Source organism: Borostomias antarcticus (assembly GCF_949987555.1).
Source record: "Borostomias antarcticus genome assembly, chromosome: 7".
Classification (NCBI taxonomy): Eukaryota; Metazoa; Chordata; class Actinopteri; order Stomiiformes; family Stomiidae; genus Borostomias; species Borostomias antarcticus.
In genome coordinates, this window is record NC_140240.1 from 10,833,285 (window position 1) to 10,849,809 (window position 16,525).

The 16,525-nt window shown below is 51.3% G+C and overlaps 1 protein-coding gene across 1 annotated transcript in view; it reads left to right on the forward strand.

The window, feature by feature from the left end:
• The window catches only part of phc2b (polyhomeotic homolog 2b), a 37,126-nt gene extending 20,938 nt beyond the window's left edge, over window positions 1–16,188 (forward strand). Inside the window, exons 8-15 of the mRNA XM_084441076.1 lie at window positions 2,606–2,997; window positions 3,490–3,718; window positions 6,803–7,047; window positions 8,915–9,044; window positions 10,314–10,434; window positions 11,693–11,810; window positions 12,193–12,505; window positions 14,408–16,188. Coding sequence (XP_084297202.1) covers window positions 2,606–2,997; window positions 3,490–3,718; window positions 6,803–7,047; window positions 8,915–9,044; window positions 10,314–10,434; window positions 11,693–11,810; window positions 12,193–12,505; window positions 14,408–14,562 — 1,703 coding nt within the window. The 3' untranslated portion in view covers window positions 14,563–16,188. The remainder of the gene's footprint in view (window positions 1–2,605; window positions 2,998–3,489; window positions 3,719–6,802; window positions 7,048–8,914; window positions 9,045–10,313; window positions 10,435–11,692; window positions 11,811–12,192; window positions 12,506–14,407) is intronic.
• Window positions 16,189–16,525: the final 337 nt, after the last annotated feature.

Consider the following 16,525-nt stretch of genomic DNA (forward strand, 5'->3'; position numbering starts at 1 on the left):
CTGAAGCGTCGCGCTAGCGGCTAGCCTTGACTGGGAAATTCTGGGGTTTTCCAGGGCCTGCCGTCTCAGACCCACTGGGAATGTGCACGCAGAGAGTCCTGTCCTCTGGACATCCTGCTCCACACACACACACACACACACACACACACACATACAGTACAGACACAGAGCCATGGGAGTGTGGGCCAGCGCGGGGCTGCGTAGGAAGAGTATGTGTGGGGGTTTGGGGGCCTGAGTCATTCATATCCTTCATCCCTTGGCCTTGAGGGAGAATAGCGTTTAAATGAGTCCCCCCCCCCTCCTCTCTTCCTCCTCTCCTCTCCTATCCAGGACCTCTCTCTGTTCCTCATTAGAGGCCTGAGAAAGCTGTCGGAAGAGTACGACTGGGAGGGCTGCTTCTCGTATCCGGTGTGTTGAGGCTCAGAAATCCCCCCCTCTCTCATCTGCTCGTTCGCACGAGGCCCCGTCTAGCGGGGACCGAAAGCCATACGCTCCAAAGCCTGCGTTCACTTCAGTCCCTACCGCCTGCAGGGACAGCTCTACGGTGGGTGTGTGTTCAGTAACCGAAGGCTCACGGTGAGAATTCTCAAGCGCCTTTTCTAACCACTAAACGCCGAGCAACTGCCGTCCAGCGCGGATAACGACGTCGAGGCCTGCATTCTGTAGCGACGCGCGATCGCTAGCAACCAAAACGAAAGCTCGACTTTGACGGCAACCAGCTAGCCACGAGCGATACCGTTTCCTGTCATCCTGCTTGTTTGCTGTGCAACATGTCAACCGTCCAGCTGTCAAAATGAAATGCAACAAGCTGAAATGCTAGCCAGCTCGTGTTTCCAAATAAATGCTAAGCTTATTTGATACGTTATTTGACTGCCTACAACAACACATTTTCAGCCATCCAGTCACAAATGACGGGGCAGCTGAAACGTTAGCATTTCCTCCCTCTCTGAGCCTAGTCAGAAGGTGCTGTGATTGGCTCAGAGTGAGTAAAACTGAGCAACCCGCCTCAAGCGCACTTTTCCCTCTGAGCGAAGCTGTTCCACTTGGCTACTTTACACGTGGGCGTCTTATCTAACTGTGAACTGCCCACGACTGCTATCGACGTTCTATCATCTGAGACGTGCATCAGCCGTCTTCTATCCCGGTTAATCGCAACGTTATGTAGCCTATACCCCGCCGCACAATGAACAAGAACACGTCAAATCTCCACTCTTTCTGGGCTGGAATATCGTGCAGGTTTGCGTTTATTCCCGTAACACTTGAGAACCCTAACACTTTCCACCCGGCGCTGCGGTGCGAGCGGGCTAATGACAGACAGTCCTCTCTGGGATGGAGACGTCTGTTTTCCACGGCAGGGCAGAGGCTGTGGTTAGCCTCCTCGCCGGGAGTCCCTCTGCTCGCCAGGCGGAGAGTAGCCTCTCCCCGGCCCTGGGCACGCCGTCCCCACGCCAGAGGCCCCGGTGTGGGGCATGGGCGGGGGCCCACCCCACCCCACCCCACCCCCGACCACAACGTGCTTGGCGTGCGTCCAGCCACAGTTGGATGTGTGAGCGGGGTTAATGCCGCTTGCTGCACACACACACACACCCCTTTTACCCGTTCTGCTCACTCGTTTGGCGGGAGCTACTGTGTGTGTGTGTGTGTGTGTGTGTAAGGCCTCGGAGCTGTGTTGTACTAGGAACGCAGAGAGCTTTATGTGAGAACCGCTCCTCTCCAGCACTCCCATTGATGATGAGGTAATGGAGGTGACTCACACCCACCTCGGCTTCCCAGATAGAGACGTTTGGCTTGTGTGCTTGTGTGTGAGAATGTGTGTATGTCTGTGCGAGTGTGTGTGTGTGGCGGGTTAGGCAACAGGGACCGTCAGGGCATTGACTCACCCTGGTCAGCATGCAGGAAGTCCCACTCTCTTCCCCCGTCAGGCTGTCCTCTCATTGGTCCAGCCCGGGGCTGTGTCCTCATTGGTCCAGCCCGGGGCTGTGTCCTCCGTAGATGTTTTCCAGACTTGTTCTCTTTACAAGCCAGGGCCTGATGGGTCCCATCCATGATTGATGAGCCCAGTCTCTGCCAGGCCCGGGGGTGTGTGTGGGGGTGTGTGTGGGGGTTATGGCCTCTGGTTGTCAGTGTGCTCCAGAGCTGTGCAGAGGTGGTGACAGATATCTCTGAGTGAGACCCTCGTGAGTAATGAGCAGAGCGCCACTCCGACTGCCGGGGTCGGCGGCTGCTTTTCAACAGGATTTTAACGTTTCACTCTGTCAACGAGGAGCACGCCGCCAAGGGGGGGCAACAAAACAAGCTCAGTTTGCGGATATTCTCTTAACCGTACGTCCCGTTTCTGCTTCTGTTTCCAGAGCAGTGTCATGTAGTTGGCTCCTGATATTTGCGTGGACAAAAGCAACGAAAAAAAAAAAAAAGAGCTGATTGGTGCTAGATTGAACATGGTTAACCAGCAGCGCTCTGGGATAACATTCACATTAAACAAATTCTGTGTTGTCTGCCTCATATTAATTGGTGTTTTGTAGATCAATTTGACTATTCCTCGAAGTGACACTTCACTTTGCGCGTGTATGTGTTTGTGTGTGTGCGCGTGTGCGTGTGTATCCAGCCTACACCCAGATCCAGCCCCACTCGCTGGTCACGCAGCACAAGCAGCAGCAGTTTGTGATCCAGCAGAGCCAGGCCTCCCAGAAGCCCCAGGGCCAGCTGCCCCAGACGGCCTCGGTCCAGCCCCACCTGCAGCAGAGCTCCACCGGCCAGCCTGGCCCGGTCCCGGTGCTGCCCAAGCCCGCTTCCCACCACCACCACCACCAACACCACCACCACCACCACCAGCAGGCGTCTACACCCAGCCAGCAGGCCACCATCTTCCACTCCACCATCAGCTCCCACCACGCCCTCCACGCCAGCCTGGGGCTCAGCCAGGCCAAGGCCCAGCCCGTCCAGCTCACCGCCATCAACCTGCAGATCCAGCCCACCGCCTCGCAAGTCCGGGGACAGGTACGGACGCGGTCTCGCAAAGCCGGACTTACAGTATCCCCACGCTCCGTTTACGCTGTGCCCAGCGCTGGAGGAAGGTCTGGCTGGACTCGTTACCATTCAGGGAAATGGAAAAGGGGGGGGGAAATGCTGTGTTTCTTAAAACCAATCACAAATGTCTTGGGGCGGAGCTAGGTTGTTGTTGTTTCAGGTAGTTTGGATTGAATCTGATTGTGGAGGACAGATTTCGCCGCCACTGATTGGGTAGTAATAGACGAATGACAAGGCTTATCCCCAAAACCTACATCCGTTGAATCTGACTAGCACAGACATGTACCATGGGCACGGAATTAGGGAGAGGAACGAGTTCTATTTTCTGAGAAGGTTACAGTTGATAATATTGGATCTTGATATCAATCCATAATTGAGTTTTGTTGTGTATTTTGTTGTGTAATTGTTTTTCATCTGTTCTTCTGTCTCTCCCCTCTCTTCTCTGACGGTCCGGATTCCCAGGTGTCCCGACTGGTCCAGGACAGTAAAGACAAGCCCACCTCATTGGTGGTGAGAGAGACATGCCCACCTCCCGTTGTGCCGCAGCCTCCAGTCTCCGCCCCCTCGCCGCCACAGGCCGCCAAGCCCCCGGAGCAGCCGAAGACAGACCTGGCCACGCCCACCGACCTGGCCGCGCCCACCAACCTGGCCGCGCCCACCGACCTGGCCGCGCCCACCGACTTGCCAGCAGGTAACACACCCCCCCCCCCCTCTCTCTTACTCGCATCTACTCATCACAGGACGCTTTTCAAAAGAGACCCAGGTATCGACAGTTTCTCCGTTTAAATAAAATTGAATTACACTATCAACTAATCCACTCTGCTGTTCATAACTATACTCAACTATTCAGACAACAAAATGTGATAGCGCGGGATTTACCAGACCAAACCATTACATTTTCTAGTGAAAATATTCAGTATCAAAGTTTTCCTACTAGAGGAAAATCTCAGTTTCTCAGGACTCAAGTCACGGCTGCTGCGACCACCTAACACGCCGGGGGCCTGAAGCGTTCTCATGGCGATATTCCTTCAAGAAATGAAACACGAACCACAAACAGCAGTTCAGAGGAACCTCCGGGTTTTATTGCAGAACGTGCGGTCGAGGCTCGTTGTGACACCAGCAAGGTCCAAAATAAACAGAGAGAAAGAGCGAGAGAGAGAGAGCGCACGAGAGAGGGGGAGAGAGAGAGAGAGTGAGAGAGAGCACGAGAGAGAGAGGGGAAAAGAGAGCGAGAGAGAGCACAAGAGAGAGAGGGGGAAAGAGAGAGAGAGGGCGAGAGAGAGCACGAGAGAGAGGGGGAAAAAGAGAGAGAGCGAGAGAGAGAGCACGAGAGAGAGGGGGAAAGAGAGAGAGAGAGAGCGTGGTGGTTGACATCTATTAATAGACGTTCAGGCCGGCTGGCCCTCTGGCTCCGGGCAGGGGACAGACTGCAGCACATACGCAGCCTGCTGAGTGGCTGAACACGCTCCCAGATCACTGAACACGCTGCCAGATCACTGAACACGCTGCCAGATCACTGAACACGCTGCCAGATCACTGAACACGCTGCCAGATCACTGAACACGCTCCCAGATCACTGAACATGCTCCCAGATCACTGAACACGCTGCCAGATCACTGAACACTGAACACACTCCCAGATCACTGAACATGCTCCCAGATCACTGAACACGCTCCCAGATCACTGAACATGCTCCCAGATCCCAGATCACTGAACACGCTCCCAGATCACTGAACACACTCCCAGATCACTGAACACGCTGCCAGATCACTGAACACGCTCCCAGATCACTGAACACGCTCCCAGATCACTGAACACGCTCCCAGATCCCAGATCACTGAACACGCTCCCAGATCACTGAACATGCTCCCAGATCACTGAACACACTCCCAGATCACTGAACACACTCCCAGATCACTGAACACACTCCCAGATCACTGAACACACTCCCAGATCACTGAACATGCTCCCAGATCACTGAACACGCTCCCAGATCCCAGATCACTGAAACTGCTCCCAGATCACTGAACACGCTCCCAGATCACTGAACATGCTCCCAGATCACTGAACATGCTCCCAGATCACTGAACATGCTTCCAGATCACTGAACACGCTCCCAGATCCCAGATCACTGAACATGCTCCCAGATCACTGAACACGCTCCCAGATCACTGAACATGCTCCCAGATCACTGAACATGCTCCCAGATCACTGAACATGCTCCCAGATCACTGAACACGCTCCCAGATCACTGAACACGCTGCCAGATCACAGAGAGCGAGGCCTGTAGACAAAGTGGCCCATTTGTAATGGACACCTCGATCTGTTATGTCTATGTATACATTGACTCGCCCAGTTAATTTCATTTTATCCATTCGCTGGATAAATACCAGGTAAATGACATAGTTTGGCCAGGAGGACGTCAGTTCTGCAGCTGGATCCTAAATTTGACATGATGACAATAACTCGAGGATCCAAAGGCACTGACTGCAGTCGTGTTGTTTGTTTTGCCTGTGCTTCTTCATAATTGAAACCTTCTGCTTAACCGAGTCGGGACAGAGCTTTATGTTGATTTTTCTCAACTAAAGCGGACGATTCATTCCGTATCGGGTGTTGTGGACAGCAGTGGTAGAGCTGTGTCAAAAATAGTTGTGGTCGCGTACTGTAGTACTAGCTTAGCACTGCTGGAGAGAGAGAGGAGGAGGAGGCGGCGCCTCTGTGAAGTTCCTCGGAGTGCCTGGCCCGCCTTTAAGCAGCAGCTTCCAGAGATACGAGCGTTCACTGTCGGCGCAGCTTGTCATATGAGGGGAGGCGTGCGATTAGTGAGTGGCTTTCAAAGAGTGGCGGACTTTGGGTTTTGTGCGTGGGTGTGTGTCCACAGTAAATCGGATAACGGCGACATTTTTGGTGAGCCAACTCTTCTCTCTCTCTCTCGTTCTGTCATGTTCTGTCTGTTAGCGAAAGTGTTTAGAAACGGCACGGAAGCGCGGTGTGCTGTGAGCTTTTAGCGGCGCTTGGGGGAGAGGTGAAGGGAGGAGAAGCCTCTACGCGAGCAAGCAGAAGAAACCAGTCTCAGCGCTGTATGTTTGCGTGCGTTTTATTTTTTCAACGACCCTTGAGATATTTTCATAACGCGTCGAGATAATTTTGCAAACCGTTTTATACTCGGAATCGGATAAGCAACGAGGCTGTGGTGTGTTTCACTGATGCGTTGTGAGAAGGGCAGGTGGACCCCTTGTAGATAGGTCCGTTGGTCCGGATCGTCAATCGTTTGTATTTTCTTTTGAGAATGAGTAGGTTGCTCGGATAAATTACTCTACAATTACGAGGTAAAACACAACAAGATTTTGGATGTTATGATTTCCGTGCATAATCCTGTACAATCATTGTAATGTATACTGTAACTAAAGGAGTGGATATACTCTGACTAAAGAAGTGGGTATACAGTAGCATGTTACAGTTTTTACATTAGAGGTGTTTAAAGAAGTGGGTATATTGTGGGGTGGGTATATTGTGGCTCTATGGATAAATAAGTGGGCATACTCCATACACCTCTGTATACCCTCCACTACCACTGTGTATAGCCAACTGTAACTGCACATTGACAGGTAACACCTAAAATTTCACTCACTGGTACGTGTGCACAGTGATATAACAATAAACAGACTTGACTTGACTACAGACTTGACTACCATCTGGAACGACAGAACACGCAGCGAGCGCGTCTCAAAGGGCTAACGACTGCTCATTAAGTGTTTATGTGTTTAACCGTCAGCAGCAGGAGGAGGAGGAGGCGTGACCAAGAGAGAGTGCCCTGCAGCTGCACCTCGGACGCCCCCGCCGCCGCCCCTCCCGGCCGTGACTATGACCTCGGGAAACGAGAGCGAGTCGGCGCCCACGGTCACAGGCAGCACGCCCCAGAACGGCGAGACCAAGCCCCCCCAGGCCATCGTCAAGCCCCAGGTCCTCACGCACGTCATCGAGGGCTTTGTCATCCAGGAGGGAGCGGAGCCCTTCCCTGTGAGTGCCTCCCCCCGTTGGATACCTTCCCCCTAGTAGCGTGGGAGTAAACAAGCTGTCACACACCCTCTCCTCCCTCTGTCTGTGTGTGTGTGTGAGTCCCCCCCCGAGGAATACCTGCCAGCAAGCAAACACAATCACACCACCTCTCTCCCTCTGGGCTGCTTCCTCTTGGCCAGACTTTAGCTGAGGATACACTACGAGATATTATACCCGATTTTATACACGATTCACAATCCTGCCGAGTCTGTCCTAGTCAGCAGCAGTCTGCACTAGTTGGGGGTAGTCGAAGTGGCAATTTGGCACAGAAATCTGTACAGTAAGTATGAGGGGTACAGATTTAATCGGATTAATCGATTAAATCGGCAACTCTATGATGAGAACAGACTTCTCCCGATCTGAGTCGTAACAAGTCGGAGCATATCAAACATATTTGATATTTTTGCAGATTCTGGACGCAATCGTGTAGTGTAAACTCGTCACCACCCAGCTGTGAATGCCCATCGTCAATAGCCAATGAAATCAGAGGAGGCCGGACACAGGAAAAATAAATAGCGCGAAATAAGAATAATAATGAGGAACAGAGAAGGGAGGACTGAACAGAGAGCTCTGCGAGTGAATTGGAGTACAGGAACGGAAGTGTTGATCCAGTTATAGCAACAGACTCTAGATCTGCGGCATCCATGTTTGTTTACTCTGCAAACTCTCGCGAGTGTTTTGATGAGAGTTTGGTACGTTCAGTTGGCTCCAGTTGGAGTGACAAGTCGTATAGTGTATGATCCATCACCTGGTCCAGTCGTTAAATGTGCGCTACCCAGTTTTTCAGTTGTCATACAAAAATCAGCCGAAGCCAATCGTCTAGTGTATACTCCCAGTCATTTCATAATCTGTTAAGATTGTGAAAGTCTTCTAGTGTATCTGAGGCTTTTGACAACTAGCGACGTCTTATGATTGTTTGGGCTTGTCCTCGGTTCAACTCGTCTGAAGCTGCCCCACATCCGTTTTGACAGAACAGGAGGAACGTGCAGCAAAACATCTCCTGAGAAAGGCCTCGGGTGCTTATCCAGGACCAAAAATGTTGAATATCAAATCCGACCTCAATATGGGTGTGATGGTTTTATCAAAGATAAGAAGCAACGGCTTATTGAGTGACTAACATTGAAATTGAACATGCTCCACGTGTTGGTCTGCTTTCCTGTCTTTGGATGCGCTGCCTCCTGCTGGTCATAGCTGGTTCCTGTCCGTGTATTTAGTGATGAGGACCACTCCTCTATGCTGTCTCTATGGGATGAGTTTTCTTTAGCCCCTTTCAGGACTGTTAGGTACGGCCATTGGACGGGCTACCGCTCCCCGTATCTACAGTCCCTTGTCCCTCCGTAGACCAGCTGTCCTAAAAAGGATCTCCCTCTGTTGGAACAAGCGGCGGTCAAGACCAAATAAGATACATTATACATGTTTATTAGCAATTCCAAGTTTCAAATCCCAGCTCCAGTTATGAAGAAACAAGAAACCCTCCTGAGTGAGTGAGTATCTTTGAAATGTCTCTGCTACACTTTGTTGAGAGCCGCCGCTTGTTCGAACAGAGGGAGATCCCTTTTAGGACAGCTGGTCTATGGAGGGACAAGGGACTGTAGATACAGGGAGGGGTAGCCCAACGGCCTTATCTAACAGTCCCGAAAAGGGCTACGTTTTCTTCCGACAGCTGTTTAGGTTTTCAGTACCAGCAGGAAACGGAAGTGATGATTTTGTCTTTGTATCTTGTATGTACTCACAACACTACTATTTTAAAGTCTCAAAAGCCTCTCCTGTATGAATAAAGGTTAAGATAAAAAATGAAATGATAAGGAACCCCTCTGTGGTGTTCCAGATGGAGCGTTTCCCACTGCTGGTGGACAGTCCTGAGAAGGACCACCAGCTCTCCTCTGATCCTGACAAGACCCCCGACAGCAACCCTGGGAACAGCACCGACTCAGAGGCAGAGGAGCTGACGCCACAAGGTGAGACTGCTCAGGGGACTGGCTGACTGGTCAGGGGACTGGCTGACTGGTCAGGGGACTGGCTGACTGGTCAGGGAACTGGCTGACTGGTCAAGGGACTGGCTGACTGGTCAGGGAACTGGCTGACTGGTCAGGGGACTGGTTGCGGTTCAGGGGACTGGTTGACTGGTCAGGGGACTGGTTGACGGGTCAGGGGACTGGTTGACGGGTCAGGGGACTGGCTGACTGGTCAGGGAACTGGCTGACTGGTCAGGGGACTGGTTGCGGTTCAGGGGACTGGCTGACTGGTCAGGGGACTGGTTGACGGATCAGGGGACTGGCTGACTGCTCAGGGGACTGGTTGCGGTTCAGGGGACTGGTTGACGGGTCAGGGGACTGGTTGACGGATCAGGGGACTGGCTGACTGCTCAGGGGACTGGTTGACTGCTCAGGGGACTGGTTGACTGCTCAGGGGACTGGTTGACTGGTCAGAGGACTGGTTGACGGGTCAGGGGACTGGTTGACGGGTCAGGGGACTGGCTGACTGGTCAGGGGACTGGCTGACTGGTCAGGGGACTGGCTGACTGGTCAGAGGACTGGTTGACTGGTCAGGGGACTGGTTGACGGGTCAGGGGACTGGTTGACGGGTCAGGGGACTGGTTGACTGGTCAGGGGACTGGTTGACGGGTCAGGGGACTGGCTGACGGGTTAGGGGACTGGTTGACTGGTCAGGGGACTGGTTGACTGGCCAGGGACTGGTTGACTGCTCAGGGGACTGGTTGATTGGTCAGGGGACTGGTTGACTGGTCAGGGGACTGGTTGACTGGTTAGGAGACTGGTTGACTGGTCAGGGACTGTATGGCTGGCCCCCAGGAGTTGTGACTGGCTGGTTGGTTGTCTGACTGGTTGGTTGGTTGGTTTAAGACCAGAGTGTGAATTACTGGCTGTCTAGGGGACTGACTGGTTTGGGCTGAAGTGACTGGTTGACTGACTGGCTGTGGCTAGATGGCTGACTGGTTGACTGAATGATTGGCAGATTAAAGCCTTGTTTGGGATCTCTGCACTGCTGGCTTTTTTTAAATAACAGCTGTACGCCATCTTGGAGCAATATTGTTTTGGTTACATAATTAGGCACAATCTACCACCACTTGCCATGCAACATGTATTCTCAAGTTGCACTCAAGTTGAGGCTAATTTAATTGCGTTGTACCTTGGCACAATGACAACAAAGACATTGGCTTGTATTCTATTGTGTAAGTGATGGAAGGAACTGTATGGTTGGTCTCGCAGAGCTGAAAGACCAAGACGACGCCGATGTGCCAAAGCTGACCTGTGAATACTGCGGCTGGGTGGACTTCGCCTACAAGTTCAAGGGCTCCAAGAGATTCTGTTCCATGGTCTGTGCAAAGAGGTGGGTCAAAATCACATTAGTGGTAATGGCCTTAGGAATGTAAATTAAGAACAATTTTCCTATTCGCTATGACAACCTGAGCAAAAAAAATACTGTATAGCCAAGCCCAAATATCAAATGCTGAGCAACATATAAAAAGCGAAACAATAGTCTGTTCAGAGGTTTCATTGTCCATGGATATCCAGCTCCATCATCACATGAAGGCTCCAGTGTCTTGGGGTCCGAGGAAGGTCCGATACACCAAGCCGACTGCCAGCTGCCCATTAGCACCACCCAGAGGTGGCCTCAGTGAGCGCAAGTCGTCGTTTAGAACAGACACCGGAATTGCGCCGGATGCTTTATCGGGTTTAGGATTACGAAATGGGTCAAGGGCTGCGTCCTGTGTCTAGCCTACTTGTAAACAAACCACCCATTCAGTCGCTTGGTTTATGTTGCCGTTTTCAATCAGCGTAAGCTCTTCATGTCTAGCCTAATCTTCATTTGCATTAGGGCTAGAACTGCCTTCTGCTGTCTGGCCATGTCAGCAGTAGCCCAGTCCAAAGCCCAATGTGTACTGGTCACATACTGTTCAATGATTTATGATAAATGTTGGTTTTGGCCTGTTTTGGGTTCGTGCCATTCCAATGAAACAATGTTTTATGCATATATGTTCCATTACGACATTGAGTATAGCTACATATTTTTAAGGCTCATGTTTCTCTCGCTAGCGTTTCTAAAACAGTCCCATACAAAATGCTATGGAGCATGACTCACTGTATTTGGTGTAGAATGCTAGTTCTATGCTGTGATTCTACTGTAATGCTGGTACCGATAGAAAGTCTGCTCTTTCCAGTTAAAACTCAAATGGTTTTTGATCTGAGTAATCATAGTCCCCTTTAGGTGGTGGGCCCAGTCGTGTATCTAGTTGTGAATAAACCCGTTGCATTCAGGAAATGCTTTTATCTCCATGTTCAACAGAGCCTCTCAATGCCATGGCTATCAACAATGAAAATCCTGATTACTAGCCTAAAGGTTCGCCAGATGTTTTGAAAATACAGCAGCAATACTGACGTCTTTATTCTCGTCGTCTTGACCCTCCGGCCCCCTCCGCACACGTGAGCCAAGGCTCCAGACAGCCCCCGGTCGCTCCAAACAGGAGGGCGAAAATGCACCCCGACCGAGCCGATACGTCCCCACGGCTAGAACCCCCACTGTTCACGTCAGGCCGTCGGCCGCTATGTTTCCAGCCTAAGAGTGCGATCCTTATTGTGTGGAACAGGTACAATGTGGGCTGTACGAAGAGGATGGGCCTGTTCCGGCCAGACCGGAGCAAACAGGCCAATCGCTGGCGCCGGAGACCCGTGGGACGACCCAGCAGCGTGGAGGCTAAGAAGCAGGTACGGTCCGCGACCACAACTCCCACCGACCACACGCATCCAACCACCGACTCCCACCGACCACACGCATCCAACCAACGACCACACGCATCCAACCACCGACCACACGCATCCAACCACCGACCACACGCATCCAACCACTGACCACACGCATCCAACCACAGACCACACGCATCCAACCAACGACCACATGCATCCAACCACCGACCACACGCATCCAACCAACGACCACACGCATCCAACCAACAAGCGTGAATGAAAGCATGCTTTTGTGAAGATAGGCACCCATACTGTCACTTTTATGCACTTTATCTGTGATTTGAGTCGGAAACCTTCCCCCCAGCCATCAGGACTTACTGCCTCTCTGGGTCTTGCGTTCCAGAAGCTGTCTCCGTCGCCCCAGCAGGCCCAGGGCGGGTCGGTGTCCTCCCCCCTCCCCTCCCAGCCCAGCCAGGGCGAATCCAGCCCCTCGGACATGTCCAGCTACGAGGAGCCCCCCTCGCCCCTGTCAGCCGCCAGCTCCGGGGCCCCGGCCGCACCCCCGGCCCCGACCCCGCCCCCGACGCACCACCAGGCGGGGAGGGGTTTGGAACAGGAAGCCAGGGAGCTGCCACTCCTCACACAGCACTTCCTGCCCAACGACCCCACCAAGTGGAACGTGGAGGAAGTGTACGAGTTCATCTGCTCCCTGCCAGGTCAGTGGACCTGAATCCGCACACAATGCAAAACACTCTTTCCATGAATGGAACGTTGCTCAACGATTCACCAAACCGTTATATCTACAGCGTTTCACAAATTTCAAGGGGTTGCATTTGGATCGGCACGGGTACTGTGCAGTAGTGTTGCACGGTGTATCGATACTAGGAAAATACTGCGATACTCTGTCGTCAAAAACGGTACAATACCCAAATTGAAAGTATCGATACTTTGAGAAAGACAGTGTTTTAATAAGAGCCGTATTGAGTCGTGTTCATGCGACAGTGAAGCCGTGTTTGTTTGTAGGCTAGTGCGCTGCTTCTCTCTCCCAAGATCCCCGAGTCGCGGGGCAGTATATGTGTGTGGGTGTGCGCGCGCTCTCGCTCTCTCACTCTGCAGCGAGCAGCGCAACAGTTTTCCCCCCTCCAATGCACGCAGCATGTTCGAGAGGACGGTAACTAGCCTGAGATGGCTACAAGTACAAATGTCAACCGTCCACAGCTTGTCGATAAAGCTGATGCGCGCAGCGAAATCTGGCATATTTTGCTTACAGAGCCGACAGTGAGGGCAAGCCCACGGACATTACAAAGCCCATCTGTAAACGATGCTACAAATCTATACAAGCCAAGGGAGCCAATACGACCAACCTGGCAAAGCATCTTGCAGACAGACATGCCGACTTACACAAACAATTCAAAGAGCGACAGGTTAGCGAATGTGATAGAAGATAAGATGCACACAGCAGCAACACCAGTACTGAATACAACCGAAGGATATTTACAGTAGCCTACCTTATGTTTGAATGTATGAATGCACATATACCACTTATTGAATGTGGTGCATTTTAACATAAGTTTCAGTCATCCGGACATTTCAGAGATACGAACGACCTTCGGTCCCGTTGGGTTTGGATAAGTGGGGTCCTACTGTACATTTATTGCACCAGATCATAGCTAGAGAAGCTAACTTTCATCCGTAGCATGAGACTTTTAGCTAGCATAGCTGCAGCCTGGCTGCAAGCCTAGCTCTCTGCCTAGCGCACGTGTGACAAAAAAAATCAATACCTGCTCCGACCTCCTAGAGCGAGAGTACTGTTAACCGTGAGACCATTATCTCTTCTGATAATTTGGAATAGCAAATATGCTTCAATAGGCCTGGGTTAATTAATAATAATAATAAGCTTTTCAAGTTCTTCTGATTATCTCACAGTTTGCAACAACATAGGCATAATTTATTGATTTCTCCCCACACAGACAAACAGATGCCAGCACAATCCCAAACCACCCAGTCGAGGCAGCCTTCCCTTCCAGCTGTGTTTGAAAGCTACAGGAAATATGATAAAGACTCAAAAGATGCAAAAAGACTGAACAGAGCACTAAAGAAGGCCAACAATTTAAAGTTCCATGTTCTGTCATCTATTATTCCATTGCTTTTCCTTATGTTTTAGATTTTCACCGTGGTATCGTTTCGGTATCGAGATATTTTGGGCAGGTATCGAATCGAAGTCATAATTTTGGTATCGTGACAACACTAATGTGCAGTAGCCTGGCCTCGCCACACCCAATTGGCAAAATGCGAAGGGTCTAGAGTTGCTGAGTTTTTATTTTCGATTCCCAAGGGATCGTTATCAACGGTCGCAGACCAAAATGCCTTGGACGGAATTGAATAGACCCACAACCAATCAGAGCAAAGAAACGTGGATTAGTCGTTGTGTCAGCGTATCAAACGGGTACAGTCGTTGTACCAAGCCTGCCCAATCTTAGATAAACGGTTGTGATTGGCCCAGCAAGTACAGTATCTGCCGGGTGGAACTTAAATCTGAATGGGAGCGTGGCCAGACTGATCTGTGATTGGTTGATTGTGACTGTTGTCTGACTGTGTCCTGTTGGTCCTGTGACCAGGCTGTCTGGAGATCGCTGAGGAGTTCCGCTCTCAGGAGATCGACGGCCAGGCCATGCTGCTGCTGAAGGAGGACCACCTCATGAGCACCATGAACATCAAACTGGGACCCGCTCTGAAGATCTACGCCCGCATTAGCATGCTCAAAGACTCCTAGCCAGGGGAGAGCCATATAGGATAATGCTGCCAGTGTGTGTTTGTGTCTGAGAGAGTGTTTAGTCTGTGTGTGTGTGTGTGTCTGTGTGTGTGTGTGTGTGTGTGAGAGAGAGAGAGAGAGAGTGAGAGTGTGTGTGTGTGTGTGAGAGAGAGTGAGAATGTGTGCGTGTGTGTGTGTGTGAGAGAGAGAGAGAGTGTGTGTGTGTGTGTTTGGTCAGGGAGAGAAAGTGTTTGGTCTGCGTGCGTGTGTGTGCTTGTGTGTATGAGTGTCTGATGGAAAGGAGTCACACTCTAGGACAGGACGACAGACTCGTCACCGCCGCACTGATGACTACCTGACCTGAGCTCCGTCTGCACTAGCGCCTCCCAGCCCTGTTCTTTCTGCTCCCCCCCTGCCTCCCAGCCCTGCTCTCTCTGCTCCCTCCCTGCCCCCCAGGGCTGCTCCCCCCCTGCCCCCCAGGGCTGCTCCCCCCCTGCCCCCCAGGGTTGCTCCCCCCCTGCCCCCCAGGGCCTCTCCCTCCCTGCCCCCCAGGGCTGTTCCCCTCCTGCCCCCCAGGGCTGTTCCCCTCCTGCCCCCCAGGGCCTCCCCCCCCAGGACCTCTCCCTCCCTGCCCCCCCAGGGTCACTTCCACCCCGGCCTCCACGCCCCCCCCCCGCCTGTAGCACACAGACACTACGTTCCGTCACCACGACGGCCGTCACCATGACAACCGTCCCAGAGAACCCCTCACAGGACCAAACACTGGACCGGCCCGACTTACAGACACAACACACAGTACTGCAGCGGTGCTTAAAGCACAGCAAGAGCCTTGCCCTGCATTTCCAGGAGTGCCTAGTCCATTACTTGTCTGGGGGAGGGGAGGGGGGGTGAATTGTGAAAGATTTTAAATGACTTTCTGCCCGAAGTGAATGATCATTGACTATACCGTAACATGGGATGTTTTATTGGCTGGTGTTGTATGTTATGAACATCCATTCACAGGTGTGTCAGCCAAGGGCCACAGGAAAGCTGTAAAACAGTCGCTGGTTCATTGCTCTGATGCGGCAGGAGACGCCCCCTTAGTGCCCCCTTTTCACTACGACTCTAATCTCTCTCCAAAGTGATTTAAGACATTGTTTACCTGAACACACCATAACTTATTTATCCCAGCTCGCAGGGTCTCACGGGGAGGCGAGACCGTAAACGACTGTCAGCTGTGCTGTGAGGAAGCCACAAATCAAGGAATATTGTGGATGTCCCCTTTCAGGCCTAGCACTTTTACTCACTCCGGGTCTCCGCCAACACGTCCTACCTACAGTGAGATGGATGACACAGAGCCACGCTACTCTACAGAAAAGACTGTTATTAAGTGTGTGAATCGAGGAATCACATGCCTGTATTTGCTTGTTAAGTTATCCATATTTTTTTTTATATATAAAAAGTTGTTGTTTTAATATTTTTAAATATGCAAACGTGTAAATATCATGGTTCAACTAAGTTGTCTTTTGAGTGTTTTTTATAAAATTCCTATCTTGTCTGTTTGTGCTTTGTGGTCCTGTGATGAATGGTGAATTGTGTTTTTGGATTGTTCGAGGTAATGCTTTGTCAAATGCCTGTATTTATCAAAGAATGGATTTGTAACACAAACTTTTTTCAGTGATAAATGATCTGCAACATAATGTAACCATAGTCCATGTTTTACTTGTGTGTTTGTGCGTATGCTGTAGCTTCTGTATGAACAAGGAAGTTTCGGGTGCTTTAGTAGCCTACACTATGGCTTTTTCACTGGACCATTATAACTACTACAAAGCACAGCTACATTGTGGCATGTCTTGGGGGCGGAACTAGGTGGAATATGTGAGAAGCACGCCCCTCTGTTATGGTTTGAGCGTGGAATAAACCATCCGCCCAGGGTGTGGAGTGTAAGTGACAAATCAAGAAACATGTCTGAAGCTGAAATAAAAAACATCAGCAATGTATTACT